This window comes from Nilaparvata lugens, chromosome 3 (genome assembly GCF_014356525.2).
Source record: "Nilaparvata lugens isolate BPH chromosome 3, ASM1435652v1, whole genome shotgun sequence".
NCBI classification, from domain to species: Eukaryota; Metazoa; Arthropoda; class Insecta; order Hemiptera; family Delphacidae; genus Nilaparvata; species Nilaparvata lugens.
In genome coordinates, this window is record NC_052506.1 from 66,171,979 (window position 1) to 66,194,624 (window position 22,646).

A 22,646-nucleotide genomic window follows, 5' to 3' on the forward strand; every position below is an offset into this window, starting at 1 on the left:
GGGTGGGTGAAAAGTCCGAGAACGGCTTAATATCTCATACACAAAGGTTATTTGATGGTGGGTGTGATTGGGGATCCTACTCAAATTGAAAATACCACTTTACTATGACTTTAAAAAAATATGGTCCACCATCTTGGATCCGCCATATTGAATGCAACTTCATTTTTTTAAATAGGAAGGTGATGGTCATGCGTTACATGATTTCGATACGAAATTTCAAGAAAAATGAATGGTGAAAACCGCACATCGATATCTCAAACCGTTCAGAAGATATTCACATTATTAATCAATATCATGCAGATCAGTAATGAAATACCGTACACAAGTGGTATCTGCATGATATTGATTAATAATGTGAATATCTTCTGAACGGTTTGAGATATCGATGTGCGGTTTTCACCTTTCATTTTTTCTTGAAATTTCGTATCGAAATCACGTATCGCATGACAACCTTCCCATTTAAAAAAATAAAGTTGCATTCAATATGGCGGTCCAAGATGGCGGACCAGATTTTTGAAGTCAAAGTAAAGTGGTATTTTCAATTTGAGAGGGATCCCCAATCACACCCAGCTTGAAATCACAATCTTTTATGAGACACTGAGCCGTTCTCATACTTTTTTCTCTCCTTTCTGCTTTGAATAGTATTGATTAATAATGTGAATATCTTCTGAACGGTTCGAGATATTGATGTGCGGTTTTCACCATTCATTTTCTCTTGAAATTTCGCATCGAAATCATGTATCGTATGACCACCTGCCTATTTAAAAAAATAATTTGCATTCAATATGGCGGATAAAAGATGGAGGACCAGATTTTTGAAGTCATAGTAAAGTAGTATTTTCAATTTTAGCAGGATCCCCAATCACACCCACCATAAAATTACCTTTGTGTATGAGATATTAAGCCGTTCTCGGACTTTTCACCCATTCTGTATATTATGTTGAGAATAATGCGCCTGCTGTTGTAAAATTGCTTCCCGGTGGTTCGGAGCCCACCTAAAACTGTAAGTCCATTCGTCTCGCATTATCATCCGCCTCAATACCCACACACAAGCTAAGAGCTAATGTGGACATCACCCTCAGAAGAAAATTGATAAGTTGCATATTTTTAATTGACTCTTATTCGATTTCTTAGCTAATTTTACAAAACATTTGACCAAAAGTATTGAAAATTATAGTTTATAAATTGTAGTTTATTAATTTATTAATAATAAGCTTAGTTGAAAAATAAAGATTAACTAACTCACGGTACGTAGGTTAAAACATCTACAAATTTATAAAATTAAAAATCGAATAAAATGTAGGCTACAATCTTCCGCCTGTATTATTTCAGTAATAATGCATTTCAGAACATTTTAATGCAAAAAACACGAAGTTTTACCAGTCTATTTTAGAAACAATAACCCGTATAAATGCTTTACTTTTTTGAACATATTTCACAAATTCACAAGTAGATTTATTTATTTATCGTACAAAATACTACAATCATGATATAATTTATTATGACATTGGAGGAAAAAATAGGCTGAGCCTGTAGCCTACTATTTCTCTCCAAAAATTTTGATAAAAAGTTGATGTTGTCCAAAGTTAGAGGTTATGATATCACACACTGCTTCTTCACTTGATTTTTGATCCAGGAATAATGATTTGAAGATTTTGAATTTTGAAGGTTAATTAACAATGGAAAATTTTTGAATTCAGGGTAATCATTTTGTAGGCCACATTTATATGTTTGATTAACGTCTTATGATTGAAATTGAATTAAATTTTGCCTATTACGAAAATGAAAGTTTTAGGAATAGCTTTACTCTACTTTAAAGTGGACTTTACGGTATCACTGTATTCCGACCGGTCTGCCAGTTCAAGAATATTTACCAATTTTTCCTTGAAAATCAAGAAAACAGTAAAGCCCTACAGAAGTGAGTATGAGAATCCTTACGGTACGCTTTCACGTTTATCGAGCAAATATCAAAGATAGATTCAGATTAAATGGTATTGACCAATCCTTGTAAAAGTTTAATAATGATATTACATCATTATTCAAGTTTTACTAAATTCTCACATTGTAAACTGTACGTATAAAAATGTTTTATAGTTACAATGAAAATTCATATTTTTTTCTTAAAAATTTGCAGATGTTGTTACATGCAATCGATAGGAACAGTTCACTTGGGTTATTTTGAACCTTCAAGATGATAATAATTTATTGTTATTTGACGCATTGATAGAGATTGTTTGTTCTAATCTTAATACAATACCATATAGACGGTCTAATTTTGGGTTTTGTGGAAAGCCTTTCAAGGATGATTGAAACTCGCATATTAAACTAGACTGGACTGACGATGTAAGCTACCAATAGCGGTCTCACGCAATGCATTATTTAGTATTTCAGTACCTAACTTTAATTTCACTTTATATTACGAGCTGTTAGTTGATGAATCAGTTTGAATACTTTTTTGAGGACATAATGCTAGCTGCTTTTTTATAAATAATGGTAAAAATTACAATACACTTAGTGGAGCTCTTTTGTATATAACATAATAGGAGTACCTTCATTTAGTACTGAAGGTGGGTGCTATGTTCCAAAGAACTCCACCACGTGAGCTCAAGATTTTAAAATATTATTCTAACGACATTAGATTGCCAAGTCATCAAAAGTGATCAAGTTAATTTCTTACTAAAACGTTTTACATTCCAAACAATTCGGATACTAGGCCTACTCTTATTACAAGTCTGAATTCAGTAGTTTTCCATCTCAAGTTGGTAGTCGTTAGAAACAATTTACTTCTAGTTATTTAGAAGCTTCAAGATGATACGCAATGAAGAATCCACACTGTGTCACTCAGATAGACATCAAGATAATCTTACATTTCAATGTATTAAACATGTTCTTCTCATGATGGTTCCACTCTTTCAAGCAAATTCTGTTTGAATACAGTTTTGTTAGAGTCAGTAATCTTGAAAGTTCAAGATGATAATGATTAAGCAATGATAGTTGGAAATGATCCTCTCATTGTTCGTCATTTAGATAGATATCAAGATAATTTTACATATTATCCGAATGTACGGTACTAAACATTTTCTTCTCATGGTGGCTCCACTTTTTCAAGCAAATTCAATACAGTTATGTCAGAGTCAGTAATCTTGAAGGGTCAAGATGATAATGATAAGCAAACAATCCTCTCATTGTAATTTATATAGATTTCAAGATAATTTGACATATCTGATGAAGTTACATCTTCCGCAGTTTCTTCTCCACTTTTTGAAGCAAATTGCGTGCGAATACTGCAGTTTAGTCGGGGTCGGTGAGAGGTAGCCAGCGAGTGAGGGCAGTCTGGCCGGACTTGGCTGAGAGCAGGTCGTGGAAGAGACGGCGCTCAGAGTCCGAACTAAGACAGGAGGTGCCGAGAGGCTCGCCGGTGGCGGCAGGTCCCCCTCCCGCGTGCAACACGCTCACCTCCACGCGACAGTTCTTGGCGAGCGCCTCGCGACCGATGTCGAACGTCAGTGCCTCGTTGAACACAGGGCGCGTCGTATTGCGTGCCACACTCGTCTTTTTGCGCTTGTAGCGGCGGCCGTTCACCCACAGCGACACTTTCACGTACGGATCTGTGTGAAGACATTACAGCTTTCAATTATAGTAGCATTCGACATATTGTTATCAACGGTCCAATACACGCTTATAAGCTGGATTCTCAGCACATATCAGTATTAGTGAAAGTGTTGGTACTCTGGAAAATCTCAAAGAATAATTGGAAACGGAACCGAAAATCCGTGGATTTTGGGGCACCCAGTAAAAAGCTCCAGGGCTAGGTCAACTTTTTATATTTAGGATGTCCAATAGGTACTCCAGAATTATTGCACGAAAAAATTAGGGTGTTTGGAGTGTTTTCCACCAAAACTTAACTGGTGACTTGACTAATACCCATAAACCCTGATAACATTCCCACTATATCTAATAAGAGAAATGTGATTCACCTCATCCATTCCTTTTATTCATAATCTCGACTGTTTTAGGAAGAAATTATTCAAGTACCAATTTTTTCGAATATGATTTACCTTCACTAGCTATTATTTGAAATTGCTTCATATTCTTTATTCAACCTTCCGACAGTCGCGCTGTTGTAAAAAGTACAACAGCGTCAGTTTTTTTGCTGCACAAAACTATTGAATGGGGTGGTGTCAGTGAATGAGTCACCTATGCATTCCAAAACTTTCCCCTCATCACTCCACTGAGTTGCAGTATCAACCGAGCAATGGTTCAGTCTTAGGTGCCATTTAGTCACGAAAGTGCATAAGTCGCACTGTGTATAAGATAGGGAATGACTGTATATGGGGACTGTAAACGAACCAATAACACAGAATTGATGGCTATCCTTGATGTACCTTATGAATTGAATGTATGCTTGATGTACCTTATGATTTATGAATTGGTAATCATCCAAATGTTCATAGGCGTAAAATAATCCAAGAAGATGGAAAAAGTAATTCTACAATTAATTATTATGTTTTGACAGTAAACAGAATACATAACACTTAGAAAATTGAATGTTGTACAAAATACAACACGCGACTGCTCGTGTGATTGAGAAGGGCGCGACTACCGGAAAGTTAAATACATTATTGAAGTATACATCAAAATAATAATACGTTGGTAGTATTCAAATTATTATTAAATGTATGAATGACAATTACATGAAAAAACGCAATTTACAAGAAACGAAAAATAATCCAGTACCAATATGTTTCCTCCTAAACATTTCGAACCCAGCAGTAGGCTATAGTCCTTGAATTCATGTTGTAGTTCATTGTGGTGAAATATTCCTGGTTTTTGCACAGCTCTATGTTTTTTGCAAAACCTCTACGTTTCTTGGAAATCAGTATGAATTTGATACAGCTACTTTGTATAGAAGTACAATTGTTTAACATGTAGGAAATGTTACGTAAAATCAATCAGATCACTCTGTGCATATTGATATAATTTTTGAACCCTTTGTACCCTTCAATAGCTTAGATTCATATCTTGACTATTAAATCCTACTGAATATTGGAAAGCTCTCATTTGTATGTGAACTGACCTGAAGAAGCACGAGTCTCATCAACAGCACGCAGATTGCGAGCCTTTATGACGACGACTGTGAGGCGCTCAGCGGAAGGCAGAAATGATAACGAAATCAATACTTCTCCCAACTCCTCCTAAAAACAAAACCAAGAATCAATCCTTGATGCAGTTGTGTCAAGGTTTTTATTCCTTGTCATCTTTCATGTTGGAAATTCAAATTAGTTACAATTGGAATATTATAGATAGAGTTTGGTTAGAGTTATTCTGATTGAAACTGTTCCTCTATTGGATAATTTAAATATTGTGTAAGAGAAGTAAATGGGTTTATAAATATATTCACCATATTCACTGAATTAGGCTTACTATAATAATTGTTATTCGTAATTCTCAGCATCTGATTCACATCATTCTTGGAATTTTATTTGTAATTTCATGATTTCTCTCTTATTATTTTCTCATATTGTAGCCTATGGCTTCTAGTAACTATAGTATAGTCTCTAGTATTCAGTATTTTTAGTTCTCATAACATTTTTATTCTTCACTAATATAGAATAGTTTTTTCCTTGTATTTCTTTCACTGAATTTTAAATTTCTTTTTATAGTGATTATTGTGTTTTTTTTTATTATTGGGGAGCAATTTTTGGGATTTTCCCGTGTGCTCCCATATTGTTGTAAATAAATAAATAATGCGGCGATCATTTATTTAGATTTTTTCGCCGTAACTTATAGGAAGAAATAATAAAAACATGAATAATAAAGATACTATAACGTGACACAACTGAATGTATCAGTGCTAATATCATCTACTTTTCATAATCCTAAATTTTTAGGATTATTCTAAATGTTATTGATTCAGTGGTACGTTTTTATTCCACTTGACAAATGAATCATTGTATAATGAGGAAACCCAACTCTACCATGCCTTTGGAGTTTCCTATTTAGACGATTGACATGGATTCTAATTTTTCTTCGAGAATATACTATTACTAGATAGTGAATACTGTTTGCTTCTCTTATGTATCGTATACTTCTACTGTTTCTTATATACGGTAAATGAATAATAATTAATAGAGAATAAGTTTGTTTTCGATTTTGGATCAAAATTGTTTTAAATTAGCTCAATATATCTTACAGTACTACTGCAATTTCATTATTCAATTTGGTTTTCAAAATAAATTCTGAAATTAAATCTAAATGCATTCTTATATAAATTAAAAATGCTATGTTTATAGTGTTTACACTGAAAATAGGACAAGTGAAAGAAACAGCATAACCTAATTTTGAAATGTGTCATCACCCAAGTTTGGAAGAGAAAATAACACAAGGATTGCCTTGGTATTTGATCTATCTTTTGACATCAGTGTCGCAGTGACGGTAGGCCTACCTTGGCTTGATCGTGATGCGCTAGACAGGGAGAGAGTGCCTTCCACAGAGTGAGCTTCTGGTCCAGGTCGAGGCCAGCCAAGGGGAGCTGCACGCAACCGATACTGTGGTGGCGCGAATATGCGTCGAAGTCATACAGAACCAGCTCAAGAGTGCGTCGAGCCACGCCCCCTCGACGCACCTCGAACACAAAGTCCTCGTCGAACACTGCAAAAACACAAATCAAATCCTATAGATTCTCGTGAAGAGCACTATACAATTAAAGTGATGTCAAAATATTACATGTTTACTTGCAATTTATTGAAACATACAATTTACATGAGGTTTTTAAAGTCAACATTATTATTATTTTTTAGTTGAGTTATGTGAAATGGTGGCTATGGTGGCTCTTACCGGGATTCAGTGTCTTTTTGTGGATCCTGGTCTGCCATACATTAGTACGATCGGGCAGTAGGCGAATTTTGGCGTAGGGATCGGCAGTACCGCTGAAATCTCTCGGTTGAAGATCAACTGCCTGCCAACAAATAGATATAACGATATAGTTTTGAAATGTTGTTAGTCACGATGTCACGATTATTCAATCATGATGAATGGAAGTAGCCCTACAGATTACTAGTCATTTTAGAAAGGCCACATGTTGGTCGATCAATTTGCTAAGAGTTGGAGAAATAACTATTCTTATTACTTTATAACTATTATAACGTCCAACAACTTTACAGATTATTCTGATTTTTCAGATAAGTGTTTCATGAATTAAACATGATAATGGGTCTGTGTGTTTCATAAATTGTTCATGTTTTTACAAGATTTTTTCTACTGTATTCAATTAAGATGAGTAAGCTACACTCACTTGAAATCATGCTTCTCATAATGTTTTTTTAAATACCGTAAACATTCTCCAATCGTTCACGGAAATCGTCTTATTATATAAGATATACAAACTAAAGTAATTTTATATCTATTCATGCTAATTCCTTATTCTCCACGAGCCTCCCTCCATGCCTAATAACACATTTTTGAAGAGAATAGTGCAATGCTGGAAATACTATTTATAGAAATTAAGGTCGCTGAGAGAGATTTATTTTTCTCTTGCTAATTTACCGTATATTTCAGTTCAGTAAGTCTCTGCTAGCCATCTTTGATAATTGAGTAGCCAACAATAATTGGAAGACTCATTGATACGTTGGAGTTATGGGGTACCTATAATAGCTGCAAGACCTACCTGAATTAGTCGCACAGTCAAAATACCAGCATTGAGGTCATAAACAAGAGTCAAATTCACAGATCCTCGGATTATTTCCTCACCGCCTTCATCTGTTGCACCGTGTGATGTCACTTGCTGCAAATAAAAAAAAACATTTCAATGAAGAATCATTTGATTAGGAAACCACAAAAATCACCTACGGTACTTTATATATTCTTGTTGACTATAATCGGTTACAATATAGTTACCGGCATGTCAGATGGGAACATCTAGGCTAAGTCTATTGTAAATTGTCCATTATAATCGACTATTATATATTGTATTCGAAGAATATGGGTCTTTTGTTATTTTTAGCCGAAATAAGAAAAAAATTACCAATAGATGCACTAGGCGAATAACATTATAGGAAAACTCCCTATCCAATTTATTGAGCTCAGTTCTAGAATATTTTTTTCGCAAGTTTTTGCTACGCTTCTCGCATCCTCTCTGCCATCGCTTCTTATCTCTCCAGTCATCGTCTCGCAAACCTCTGCATTCCATCTCTTGTCGAGCATTGGCCATCCATATTTTCCTTGGCTTACCTTGCTTTTGATGCTGGAGTCTAGGAATCTACCTTTTTATTTCAATAATATGGGTGAAAGTAAATTGATAATTGCTAATACTAGTTTTCGAGATAATCTCAGGATCAATTACATGATCTCACTCTGTGTTAAACAATAATTAGGAAAATGAATAATTTGATGAACTTCTAGTTGACAGAATTGTTTTCACTGATATAGACTATACAAATAATAATGGAGGTCGGAAAACCATTAAAGAGATGGCAATGAAATCTGTCTCGCTAAAATGACTATTAATTAAAACCTCTTATAAATATTAATAATTGTGAGTCGAGCAGGCAAATAAGCCTAATCCTTGAAGGCAAGACAAATGATAATAATGTATTTATGAAGAAGCTCCATGTCGAACAACAATTAATAATTATTGAAGGTTGATGTCGAACCTGATCGTATAGAGCAGCATCGATTTTGGTGTGATCGAGCTGTCGATGCATGGAGTTGACTCGCGGCCTGACTGAGGCAAGGGCCACCTGTTGCTGCTGCTGCACTTTCTCTACCTTGGAGGGGGCCTCTAATATGCTCGCCCCCATCGTCACGTCTCCACTCACTGGAGAACCAACTCCTGACTCCTCTGCAATAATCAGACAGTATCAATGTTGAGAAACTGTGAATAATCCAAATTATGATACCATATTCAAACAATGTGATCAAAGGTTACAGTATCAAAATCTGACCACGCTTTGACAGAATATTTCAGCTTATTGAATATAATTAGAACTGAATAATACGTATTTGCGAATATAGCTTCCCACTGATTAATTATTCGATTGAGATTTAGCAAAGCCTACTTTGACTATCAACAGAAAGGGGCTAATGATAATCTAGAGTACCTGTCATGTTAGTCCAGTCAATATAGACATAAAAAAGGGGGTGTGCTCGCAATTTATATTTTAGTTCTGATTTTTTAATATATTATTTGGGTACCTACATAAGAGAAGTCCAGAACCAATTTCTTCATGCAAAATTCCCTTGTGCTATATACAGAGTGGCCCAAAAACCTCGTATTTTCGGCTCATTTTCCAGTTTTCAGCTATTTCTGCCACATCTCGTAATCGGACAGAAAAATTTGCTCTCGTCTTTTTTTTAGATTATAAAATTCACATTGATATTTCGCACAATGACATAAGTTCATGAGATTATTTTCTATGAGAATCACCCGTTAGATGCATTTCATTTCAGTATTTCCTAGTGGAGAGGCGCGCTTAAGGACACCTCAAGTCAAATTCGGTCGAAAAATGGAAAATTTATTGTTGAGTGTACTTAAGCCCGTATTCCAATACACAAGTAATGGCCAATTTCTATATTCAAAGCTACTTCTGATACAAATACTTCTGATAAAATTTCCAAATCTAGTGAGGATGTGAAAATTGTTCCTCTCTACCCACTCCAATAAATTATACTTTCGATTTCAATACAATTCGAAAGTTTCAGAAGTTTTTAAAAATGGCGATTTCAGTTATTACATTTTTTTCGTGATTTTACTGTTGATCAAGAGTTTCTAAAAAGTGTCTAATACATCATAGAAACTCACGATTGATTCCAAATTGTAGATAAATTCATCCTCTACGAGCTCAGTTGCCTAAAATCCATCTTGAATAACTTTTCCCTATCATAGAACTGCCAAAACCGTTGATATGAGAAAAATATCTACAATTTCCGAATTTTTTCAACAATCGAATCTCACTTTACGATTTTTTCATAAATCGTTTACAGCAGATGGAAGAGCAAATTCTATTGTACATTTCAAGATTAAGTAGTAATGATTTTTATAATAAGGGGTTACCGAGATACATAGCTTTAAATATAGAAATTGGCCATTTTTTGAGTATTGAAATATGAGCTTAAGCACACTCAACAATAAATTTCCCATTTTCCGACTGAATTCGACTTATGATGAATTATTTTGGACCGCCTGACGAGTCGAGAAGAATGAAGTGTAATACGATGAAATCTGAGCATTGTGTAAAAAGTTATAAGTGTTTAAAATTTTGATCCTTGAGGTGTCCTTAAGCGCGCCTCTCCATTAGGAAATACTGAAATGAAGTGCATCTAACGGGTGATTCTCATAGAAAATAATCTCATGAACTTATGTCATTGTGCGAAATATCAATGTGAGGACAATGTAGTTGGTGATGATGGTTAAAGCTGAAAATTAGGTGTTTTTCACAATACAAGGAGCATTGTTGTCAGGTGTACCTGGAAATCTATATGAGATGGAGCGCTCTACCTAATCTCTGATTGTAGAGCACAAAGGTACGCCCAGAGGGATTTTGAATTATACATCTAAATGGTTATTGTTGATCAGAAACTAAAATTCTTCAAAATTGATTTTTTCTTCAAATTTCACTCATTTAAAAAAAATCATAACTCAGTACTCATTGGAGATAGAGAGTTCCGAATGATCTAATTTTATTCAGAATTTTATAATCTAAAAAAAAGGCGGGAGCAAATTTTTCTGCCCGATTACGAGATTTGGCAGAAGTCGCTGAAAACTGGGAAATGAGCTGAAAATACGAGGTTTTTGGGCCACTCTGTATCTAGCACAAGGAAATTTTGCATGAAGAAATTGGTTCTGGACTTCTCTTATGTACCGAAATAAAATATTAAAAAATCAGAACTACAATATAAATTGCATGCACCAATGTATATAGTGACTGGACTATGTTGTATTTGTTATTTGTGCTATAGCTCTGATAGGGAATCTTTGTTATAGCCTAGTTACTAACTATGAACTTGAAATGTTTTTCTAATTGTATTCCTCATTGATCGTATATAATATAATTGATAGTTTTGTAATTCATTATAATTAGAGTTATAGTTGGAAGTTGTTTGTTTTATAATGTAATTATTAACGTTTATTTAAAAAATAATTTTCAATAATTGATGTAACACAGAAAGGAATAAAAATCTTTTCAATTCTACTATTAAGTGTTTTTCAAGTAGAGAGTGTAGAATAGAATAGAATAGAATGACTGCCTTTATTTTTGACCTAGGAGGGCGAAGTTAGGGCGCAGTCGGTTCTCTCTTACACTTAACCCTCTAGTGTACTGTACCTGGTGACGAGAAAGGAATAAAAATCTATTCAATTCTACTATTAATGGCAGTGTTTTTAAAGTAGAGAGTGTACTGTACCTGGTGACGAGTTGTCGAGACTAGACTGTCGCTTAAGATTCGGAGGCACCCAGAACTTGTCGCATGAAGGGGACTTGTTGAGCGAGCGACTGCTTCCAATGCCAGCCGTTGAACCACCGTCTTCTCCTCCACTCACAATCAACGCCTCCTTGCTGCTCAAACAAACATAATTTTCGATAATATAAATAATATTGATCTTTTGATAAATACAGTACTCAATTTCTCATGTATTTACTACTGGGTTTACTACTGTATTTACTATTTTCTACTGGGAAAACACTCGACTGACGAAGCCTATTTAAAGTGTAATTTCAAAAAGTTCCTCTCATACCGTACATAAACTGTGGTTTACTCTTAAACACAATTTGTAATAACTATTCATTGAATGAGCTAACTGGCTCATACTTTATCACTGGTGTCTACCAGAAGTAGTGGAATCCACAGTAATATATTATTCAAGTACAAATAGTTGACATTGTGAAACAGCTTTATGGAATTTAATTTTTATAGAAAAATTTCTTTGAAATTTTATTTTATTGCGTAGTCAACTTATGTGTCAACAAACGCAATTATGCGGATTAGTTCCAAGTCTAAAGTTGATCCAATGATCAAAAAAGTTCGAAGAATGGGGAATGGTAAAGTTCGAATACTGAATAATGTAGAGACTGTAGGGGTATGATTATATTGTACGCAAACTTCCTTCTTGGATCTGCCAGGTGCCAGAGCATTGATCCTCTTCTCTACTCTCAAATTATTCTCAAATTGAAACTGTCTCATTTCTTTTATTGTTATTTACTTTCAGGAATAATTATTTGAATTCTGATCCTCATTAGCTCAAGGGAAACCAGCAATCCGAGAATTTATATTGTTTAACATAATGATGCTCGGTTGACATGAATGTGCTTTTGGCGAGGGCTTCATTTACACGTAGTATTTCCAATGTGCTCCCAAGTTTGCTTTAGGCCCAACAAAGCGATTCTGATTCCAATTTAGAAACAGAAACAGCACCGACTACATAGCTGTGCCTTGAAGCAGCCTAATTACTGTTCTCTTGAAATAGGGCAGCGCAACGTTGTTGAATCAAAACTGTTTGGCAATCGGCAACCAAACACCATCATCCTATTTTCTCTGCCTTCAGGCAATAGTGTAACTTGGTCCTCTTATTTTCGATTGTTTGAATGCGGGCATTGATAAAGTGCCCTGCTAATGAACTTTGAATCCGACCATTCCGATCATTAAGCAGTGTGAAAAGGCATTCAGTGAGCTCTAATTCTATTCATTCCTTAACAAATAAACACCAATAATTTTCTCTCACATTGAATGGATAAAACTGAAATGAAATAATCTCTCATCAAGCATTCCCTCATTGCTTTCTCTCATTAAAATCATTTCTCAGAATAATGAATAAATAATTTTATTTCAACTATTTTTTCACTCACGTGCTGAATTTCTATAAGTTGCTGGCGGCGATCCGAAATTCCTGGTAGTCCTGGATTGTAGGTGGCCGAAGTCGTCTCTTCCAAGGGATTAAATAAATATTTGGATGACTTTTGTTTATGACGTTATTTTTTTATGAATAACGATTTGCCTCGGCTTGGCTTCAATCGGTAGAACATGAGAATTAAATTCTATAAAAATCATTATTTGTTCATTTCTTATTTCTTTATTTTGCATAATTACTGCGAGGATATTCTTATCTTTGAATTCTTCATCTCTTTTGGCATATTTGTTGTTAGCGATTCATGTTGGCATTGGTTTTTGCCGTGATCCCGGTTTTACGTTTTGCTCTGACTCACTTCCTTCTTCCGTTTTGTTAAAAATGGCTTCAACTTTTACACCTTGCTTGAGTCTTGTAAAAAATGTTTATTTTTCATCCCCTTTTTAAGTATGTAGCCTTTCAGCATTATAAAAATTGTTCTCTTATGTTTTTTGATCATTCAAAACTTCATTCCCAGTTTTAAAGTGCTTCCTGCTCAGTTTAGTTTGCAGTTGCTTCGAGTTGCAATGTGCTCATGTTGACAAGGAAATTCTCAACTTCTTCAAAGTTTTCATCAACTTCTTCATCTCGGATTGTACTAAATCCATTTCCTGCTTTATTCACGATGAATAAAGGGGATCTCTACTCATCACTTCATCATCTTGGGGATTGTACTAAATCCATTTCCTGCTTTATTCACGTTGGGTAAAGGGGATCTCTACTCATCAAATTCATCATCATGTGGAGTCTACTTCCAATCCTGTCCTTTTGTGGTGTAAGGAAGGGTCCTTCTGCTTACCTATAGCCTATTCATGGAAATTTCTACTCTTCAAGGTCTTCTGTCCAAGTCGCACGCTGAACGTCTGCCATCGCCAACTTCACTTCTGAGAAGCATTCAGCTGTATCCACTGTTCCAGATACTGGGAAATACCATTCAGGTCAAGTTTTTAATTCTTTTTATTCACTTATTTAAGTCTTTAATAAGGATTCATTCATTCCCTTTTTCAATCACTTGTTCAACCTTTACTATTTATGTTAGGTTATGTCCTCCAGTTTGAGATCTTAATCATAGCTTGTCAAGTACAGTCTACATACAAGTATTTTTGACTATTGAATGATTTTTTCTATTCCCGGCTTTGTCAACTTTTTCTATTCCCGGCTTTGTCAACTCAATATCATTGATTATCTTGTCTAGTCTATGATAAACAAATGTATTCTTTAACTCTTGATTGACCTATGTCAAGTTGTTAGGTTGCTTAATATTTTTGTAACCTCACTTTCATTTTATTGTTTTTATTATCTTCAAGTATTCAACTTGAGTTACTTTTTAGTAATCAATTCTTAGTTATTTTTCTATATTTTTGGATCTGCACTTGAAGTTTAGGTGTAATTTCAGTTTTGAAATTTCATATCTTTATCCCATTTGTTTACATTTTTAGGCTAGCTATTAACCTAGCCTTATCTCTTTTTCACCTTCCTTCAGAATCACATTCCTTTAATTACCATTGTTTCAATGATGAAACTTCAAATTTGTACATTTCATAATTATTATTAATTCACTCCAGATTGTTTTAGGTTCACAGACAAACATTTGTTTATTCCTGGTTATTGTTATGGTATACTATTTTCAATAATTTTTCTTTTGAATTGATTTATTTTTCTTAGCTTCAACCTTTAAATTTTCCAAATTCCTGTAATAATTTTTTATTGAGCTCTTCTGAGTGTCATTATCAAATAATTTGCTATTTTTCCATTATTTCAATTTTTTAAACTTCATTGTTTTCTTGGTCTGACATCAGATATAATAATTGTCAACTTTTTAGAAATTGTGGATTTAAGTTTCAAATCTAATAGCACTCTCAAACATTCTGCACTTTACCTTTGTTCTCTAGGAAATTCTTATGAAATTTCTAATACTTGTTGTTGGTTATTGTTTTAATTACAATATCATTCATATATTTTTCGATTTTCTATTATAATTAATTCCACCTGACTTATATTTTTTACCTTTTTCAATAATTGTCTTTTGAGCATTAAAATTGCTTATTCAACTACTTTGATGTTGACAACCTTTTTTCCCTTTATCTACAATCCCTTGAGCTACCAAAGGTGCCATCTACCCTTTTGCATGGACAAGCTATTGACCAAGGCAAGTGCATGCACAAGGGTGCACTGGTATTTATTATATTGATTTTTCCTGTCCATTTATTCTAATAATTAGCCTTTCAATAATTTTCTCTATCTTCATTCATTTATACAGTCCACTAGTTTTGGGCAGAAAATTCAATAAATAGAAACAGTTGCCTAAAAAACCAGTAGTTTTCTTATTCTTTTGTCAGTATTTTCTAAACTTTTCTTCAAGCTACGAGTTCTACTTACTCATGTTGGATTGATGGCAGCTACATCAATTCATGATGCTATTTTTTAATTGTATTTTATATATTGATTACATTCAAACAGCAGCAGTGAAAAGGGTGACACCTTACAACCAAAATTGAAAACTTATTCTGGTCATTGTATGTTACAGCTCAATCAGTATGAGATTACTCTCATGTGAGATACACATACCTATAGAGAAACATTCCACCCAATAAAAAGTACAAATCATGTGGTAAAAAATATTTCTTATGGGCTGAACTATAATTTATTCTATCCTACGTTCCTTTAGTGCGGACTCTACATATCTTATCCATCAAATGAATAGGAGGATATTGGATGTTCATCATATAGCAAGATAAGTGTCATCCATCAATAGCACTTCTTCTACATAAGGATTTTCGAATATTGCTGAGCTGACTTTTTCAAGTGGCAAGCTGGCCGCCTGCATATCACCAAACCTAAGCTCCAAGGCGTTTAGAAAAGCCAACTGCAGTGATAGTAGTTTTAATTTTTCTGCTCAAAATTTTCAAGTTTATTTCAATATTATTGAAACTTTCGGATTGTTTAGTGTTATTTCCGGCTCTTATCAACCCTTCGAAATTCAAAATTCATCAGTCATATCTCAAATACGTATTCTCTGAGTGTTAATCTTTGGTGAAAACAGAAATTTTAAACTTAACCTCACTTTGGACTATTTATGTGCCAAAATCAAGGAATTGAAGAAGTTTTGGGCAATTGCCTGTTTCTCTTTCCAAATATCGTGTTTGTGACTGTTCTAATAAATAAATAAATAAATAAATAAATAAATAAACTGAGTTAGAGGTTTTGGTGGCTTCTAATCAATATGCAACTCACGTATTGCAGATCGAGGCTGGGAATCATGCTTCATGCTCCTACATATCTCTCATTATCATGCCCCATAAACTCATGTCACCACTGTCACACTGTCATTTTGCTGGCTGATAAGAGAGAATTTATCTTTTTATTGACAAAATAGTATATTGTGTTATCAGAAAAGCCTCCTCAACCCCCTTCTGTTTTCCAATTGGTACATTACACATAATCAGAAATTATGAAATTAGAGTAGATATAAATCACAACAACAATATTGCAAATTATAAAGATAAATGTTGTACAAAGAAATCACAATAACTCATTTACATCAATAGAAGAATAAATAATTTCAAGTACCCCGAGGACTAAAAGTCCTGTTTGGGGCACCATCATATTTTCAATTAAGAAAAAAATAAGTAATGAATTATTTTGCCGAGTCGGAACTTGCATAATATGACAGGGTGAGGAATTTTAGTTTAGATAATACATGTATATTAACATTTTAATCCACTTTCCCTCATTTGAGAAGAATAACAAACAATTGAAAAAAATTGTCTGTTTATTCACGAAATAGTACTATTTTTAATCAAAAAATTGTCCGCAATTTGCATCTGTTGGTCATAGGCCATATATTTGGATTGTCATTCTCGGTCATCCTCTTTCCAATGTTGGCGTCCATTGAAAAAAAATAGAAGAAACTTTTCCTAATGCGTTTGTGTGGTGAAATATCGTCTTTCTATCTCACCTGAGCCCCTCCTGATGCTAACGAGTTCTATAGAACTTCTTCTTTTGATTGAGGCAGTATATATTTTCTTTTGAAATTGATAATAAATGAGCATTTCAATACATGCGGAAGTATACAAGAGTATACAATGACAAGGAATAACTACTAAAACCTGTAATCCATGTGTAAACTATAATTTATTGTTCAAAAATGAATTAAATATAATTTTCAACAATGAGAATTAATGATCGGAATACTATACGTGATTTGAGGTGATTGTTGAAAATCTGCCCAAACAAATAATCTCCTTAATACTTCACTAGAGCAGGGTATTTTCCCTGATGATCTGAAACAAGGAAAAATTTTGCCAATTTTCAAGAACGGTGATTCTGAAAGCGTTGTAAATTATAGACCCATTAGTATTCTAAATGTAATAAGTACAATTTTTGAAAGAGTAGTTTTAAATAGGTTATTGATGCACCTGGTAGAAATTAATTTCATATGTGATGAACAGCATGGGTTCCAGAAAGGGAAATCTACTAAGACTGCAATAGTATCCCTTGTTGAAAGACTAATAGATATAATAGATTCAGGTGAGAAGGCAGCCGCAATATTTCTTGATTTATCCAAAGCTTTTGATTGTGTGAACCATAGAATATTATTGGAAATACTAAAAACTGTAGGTGTGAATGGTATAGAACTAAAATGGTTTGAATCATATCTCATAGGTAGAAACCAGTGTGTTGAGCTTACCAAGGTGGATGGGAATGAAATAGTAAAAATTAAATCTCAAAAACTGGAGGTCCAGGCTGGAGTACCTCAAGGCTCAATTATGGGTCCCTTACTGTTTCTGTTGTATGTGAACCAATTACCAAAAGAGTTAAAAGATCACAGAGCTCTGTTGTTTGCTGATGACACATCGCTTATCTTTAACAATTATTTATTAGATAGTCTAGAAATAAATGCTTTTACTGGAGTACAGTCAATTGTCCAATTCTTGAAGCAAAGGCAATTAACAATAAATAGTAAGAAATGTCAATTCCTACAATTCAAAAGTAAATATAATTTTCAACAATGAGAATTAATGATCGGAATACTATACGTGATTTGAGGTGATTGTTGAAAATCTGCCCAAACAAATAGTTTAATAGATTGAAAAACGATGATCTTTATAAATAATTACTTCACTCTCACACCTCCAATCTCTACTTCAATAGCTAATGCTCTGATAAAAATCTCATTGTCCCATACTACTTCATAGCCCGTCAAAGCTAGACTTTATTCTAATCATCATAAACTTGAACGCAATCCAAAAGTCTTGTAACATTACCAAGATAATCCAATGTACAATTATATTTTTTAAGAATCATCTCTGAACAATTTTGTTTTTATAAAGAATAAATAATAAATAAATACATGTTTATTTCCCCAAAAAAACTAAAACTACTACAGAAATACTACATCAATTACAGAAAATATTAGATAAATTACAACTACATACAATAGTTAGTTACAAAAAATCTCTAATAATGTGTCCTCTACATGTTTAGTGTTTCCTCTGTGGAAATTGACCTACTCCACTATGGCGTACCATGTTCTAGAGTAGGTTTTGTTTTTTTGTGCGGATTATTAATTAATTCGTGTTTAGTATATCATTAGGTGGTTAGTTGTTACTTGAAATAATGTTTTCTATGTTCTGTCTTCCTTTGCTCATCAACCAATTGTGTACTATTGTTTTGAACTTTCTAGGATGATCAACGTGATTAATCTTAATTGGGTGCATTAAGATGAATCTTAATTAATCTAACAATTAGATGGTTAGGTATCTAAGATGAGGATTCAGCATAATGCAGTCAGTGAATTGAAAATTGTCATTATTTCTACAATAAATAAAAGATAGCATGAGAAGATGTCCCATCGTATATGAAGGGCGCCTATGATCCAAATTGCACTGTTAACTCAAGCGGATAGTCCTGCTAGTTCTTTATAAATGACGCTGGTAGCACAGAAAAGGAATACGCTTTTTACTCCGTGCTGGTAGTCTCTCATACTGTGCCGTTCTTACACTCTCATCCGGCCAAAACAGTAATAATAGACATTAATAGACAGTAATTAGAAATGAGAGAGCGTAATTTTAGTTGGGCAGTGAGAGTTAGTTTGAAAGATTTCATTTTATCAATTGAGAATATTGAAATGTTGTTCTTATTGATTCTATTATTTTATTTTTTTGTACTTTCCTTTTTGATTACAGTGAAGATTTCTCTTATTTCTTAATATAAGAATATAGTCTATGGTATAGATGGTTGAGCACCTAATTAAGATTAGTTGATTGAACAGAATATGTACAAAGACCGTATCATGAATGCCTCCTGCACGGAAACCAAACTCAAAGAGTAGATTTTTTTCTATTTTGATGTTCAACTTGAATATTAGAATTTTTTTTTGTTTTGTGTAATTTTCTTTCTTCTTCTATTAATATTTGAAATATTCAATGCCTGATAATGTCAATAAAGGAATACCTACAGGGCATTCAATGTTAAAATAGTATTGATTTATGTAATACTTCATTTTCTTTTTTAAGTTTTCAATAATCGGCCTGAGTTAACAAAAATCGTCTTGAAATTTGGAACACAGACGACTTACAGCATGGGATATTTACTTATGCTATCCTTTCTCTATGGTTCTGTTTTGCCATAAAATGAACAAATAGGAAAGAGGTGGTGTACGCACCTGTACCTCAGCTCCTCAGATTCGAGCAGATTGCGCTCGAACCAGTTGAGTCGGTAGCGCCGTGAGCAGGCCACATAGGCAAGCAGAGCTGCGGCCAGCACCAGCAGGAACGATGCCACGGCATAGACCACCGGCACCCAGCCTCCCACCCCCGCCACTCCAACCCACTCCATTGCACCACGATCTACAAACAAAGCCATCATTTGCTATCATCTCATTTGTATAAAGTTGTCAGTGATTTGAACACCAATAAGACAAAAAATCACACTTGATACTCATTTCAATTTTCGATTTATTTTCTCATTTTAAATACATATACAAGCAAATTCTATCAATACAAAATGCAAGTGAATACAATACAATAATAATATCAATAACAAGGAAGACAAGAGGGTTACACCAGTAACACACACATATCGATTTTTGGACGTCTTTATTTATCGAAGGTAGAAGTCTTTTTAATTTAAGGCTACTTCCGAATAAAAATGAACATATAGTCTAAATCTGTGTACTCTGTTTAAACTATTCCGTCACGACATGTTTCGGCTACTTATGCCATTTTCACTTTAAAATGGCATTAGTAGCCGAAACATGTCGTGACGAAATAATATAGAAAGGGTACTCAGATTTATATTTTTGTTTATGGAAGATTTAATTATTGGTGAACGTTTTGGTGAGACGTAAAAAAAATGTTTTGATGTCTGGAAACCTTGGATTTGAGTTATCTTCAAGTTTCGATAGCCTATAAATCACATGCAAGGTATTTTGACTCTGTACCTCATAATTTCATGATAAAAGGTGAGATTATTGGTAAACGTTCGATGCGACGTAGAAGCACGTATTGATTGACAAAAACTTTGAAAAGCATTCAATTGGGCAACACATTACCTTTTTAGAGCTGCAGTTAATAAAGTAAAAATACCCATGTTGATAGCCAACCTTACAACCTGTAGGGAAGGCACCTACAGGAGAAGACTAACACGTACATGAATTATGAGTGCGGTTGACCTGGAAACTCCAGAGTACTCGTGGGCCCTGTTTAATGATGATTTAGAAGCTCCATAATACGGAAGAAGCTGACTGTGTGATCACACTAGACATGCTTTGCTTGTATGTTTCTATGTCAGAAATTGGCTAGAAATCACTTTCAAATGTTTATGAAATAACTTACCAATCAGGTTCCAATAGTTGAGTTTATTGAATCTTTGAGAATATTTATTGAATTTATTTATTTACTTCTTGGCATTCTCAACCCAAGATCAACCTTAATCTAAATCACCTTACTTCTTATCTTTCTCCCTAATAGTAACTCTCTAGAATCCCAATCTGTATCAATATCAAGCATTTTATCAGAAAGTAGTAGTGACTTGACTTCTTCAATGTTAGCACTTATTTTAAAGTAATTCATACATTGAGAATCATTTTATCGCATGATTCGTCAAATTATAATTGCCTATCATCGATACAATGGAAATAATAGATGGATGGATGGATGGCGGCGATATGTGCTTCTGATAGAATTTACCGCAATAGCGATGAGTATTTGAAACAGATGCTCATCTATTTATCATGAAACCACTACAGTAATTGAATCCTGCATTCGAATCCTGTCAGTAAAGCTTCGAAAATTAATTGAATCTCTGTCAGTTTGAATACATTATTCAAAATGATGGATTGGAATATTGTTGATACTATGATATTAATTGTTCAAGATAATTTGTTAATCAAATTGACATGACTAGATAATCTACATGTTTGTCAGAGAGTAGCTAAGCCACCAACTCGTTATTTTTCAATGAGAGCTGTGGATTGAATGAGAACCTGCAATGTTATCATTTGGAAAAGAGGATTTGGAGTGTTGAAAATCCTCTCCCCTTATCAGGAAAACAGCTCTCCTTCTCTACAGATATTGTATGATATAATGGAAACGCTCGCCTTATTTGCCTCGGGCCATTTTCGCAGCATGCTATCGGAATATTTTATTACCATTGACGGCCCGTTCAAGAGTGCTAGATCAATACAGCCGGTTGCGACCTGTCGAGTCAACACTGACACTGTTGGAATAGAGACAATTTCTGTACTCGACCACCAGCTTTGTCAATAAACTGACCAGCGGATATTTTTTGACATTTATCAATTCGAATGACAATCTCATATAAAATACATCAAATGCTTGTTACCAACATATTCCCGATCAAGGAAATATATTCTTCATCAAAGCGTTCTCTATTTTTTCTATTCACAACGGTATATCAACATGATCAATTAGGAATGAATGTTCTCTCCAAAATCCTCACCCTACCTGCTTTAGGATGAGCATCTCTTCAATATTGATTGTTGAAGAAATTTTCACTTCCTCCTCTTTAATTTGAATGTCTCCTTCCTTAGATAAGGGTTTCTTGAGATTTTAAGAAGGGTAATAATTCTTATCCTTCAACTTGCAACTTCGCATCCTTCAATCCATCCTCCAGTTTTGAATAAAAAGAAGTGATGACAGAGTACTCGTCTAATAATTCTTGAATATCTCTGGACTGAGTCTCAATGTTTTTGGTAGACTTTAATAAAGAAACTAGAGGAATTCCCCTTTCTTCTTTACCTCTTCAGAATATCATCTAGTTTATATTAGATTGGTAGAATGCTCATACTTCTGAACTAAGCTGGATTAGATTTGAACCAATCAAGGCTCTTTAAATATCAAAGAAGAGTGAGTTTTAACTCTGTGGCAGTACCATGATTCTGAGTTGAGAGCTTGTATTCGTTTCGGAAAACGATTTCTGAAAGAGCAACAAACCTGTTTGAATGGAGCTGAACGGATTTATGATCGGAAAGGAGAAGAAAAGATGTTTGAGAAAGCTGTTTGAAGTTGTTGCAGAGAGGGGTGATGAGTGGTATTGTCGATTTTATCTGCGAAGTTCTCTTTCTATTTTCTTTGACAGCGATTTCGCCAGAATTTAAGTAGATCTTTTCCTTCTCAATTTTGCACCTCGTTTTGAAGGAAACGCTTCTACCATTTGAATGGTCTATTTTATTCCTTCCTATTCGAAATCGGATTTATTCTCAATTTGAATCGAGTCCCGCTTGGATTGGAATTGAAATGTTCTG

The 22,646-nt window shown here is 34.1% G+C and overlaps 1 protein-coding gene across 1 annotated transcript in view; it reads right to left on the reverse strand.

Annotated features, from left to right (window-relative positions):
• Positions 1 to 174: 174 nt before the first annotated feature.
• LOC111048076 (synaptotagmin-1) overlaps positions 175 to 22,646 on the reverse strand; it is a 95,073-nt gene continuing 72,601 nt past the window's right edge. The window contains exons 2-9 of the mRNA XM_039424346.1: positions 19,545 to 19,728; positions 11,401 to 11,552; positions 8,652 to 8,839; positions 7,667 to 7,783; positions 6,838 to 6,958; positions 6,446 to 6,651; positions 5,078 to 5,195; positions 175 to 3,608 (exon numbers count right to left, since the gene is read on the reverse strand). Of these exons, the coding sequence (XP_039280280.1) occupies positions 3,292 to 3,608; positions 5,078 to 5,195; positions 6,446 to 6,651; positions 6,838 to 6,958; positions 7,667 to 7,783; positions 8,652 to 8,839; positions 11,401 to 11,552; positions 19,545 to 19,717 (1,392 nt within the window). The 5' untranslated portion in view covers positions 19,718 to 19,728 and the 3' untranslated portion in view covers positions 175 to 3,291. The remainder of the gene's footprint in view (positions 3,609 to 5,077; positions 5,196 to 6,445; positions 6,652 to 6,837; positions 6,959 to 7,666; positions 7,784 to 8,651; positions 8,840 to 11,400; positions 11,553 to 19,544; positions 19,729 to 22,646) is intronic.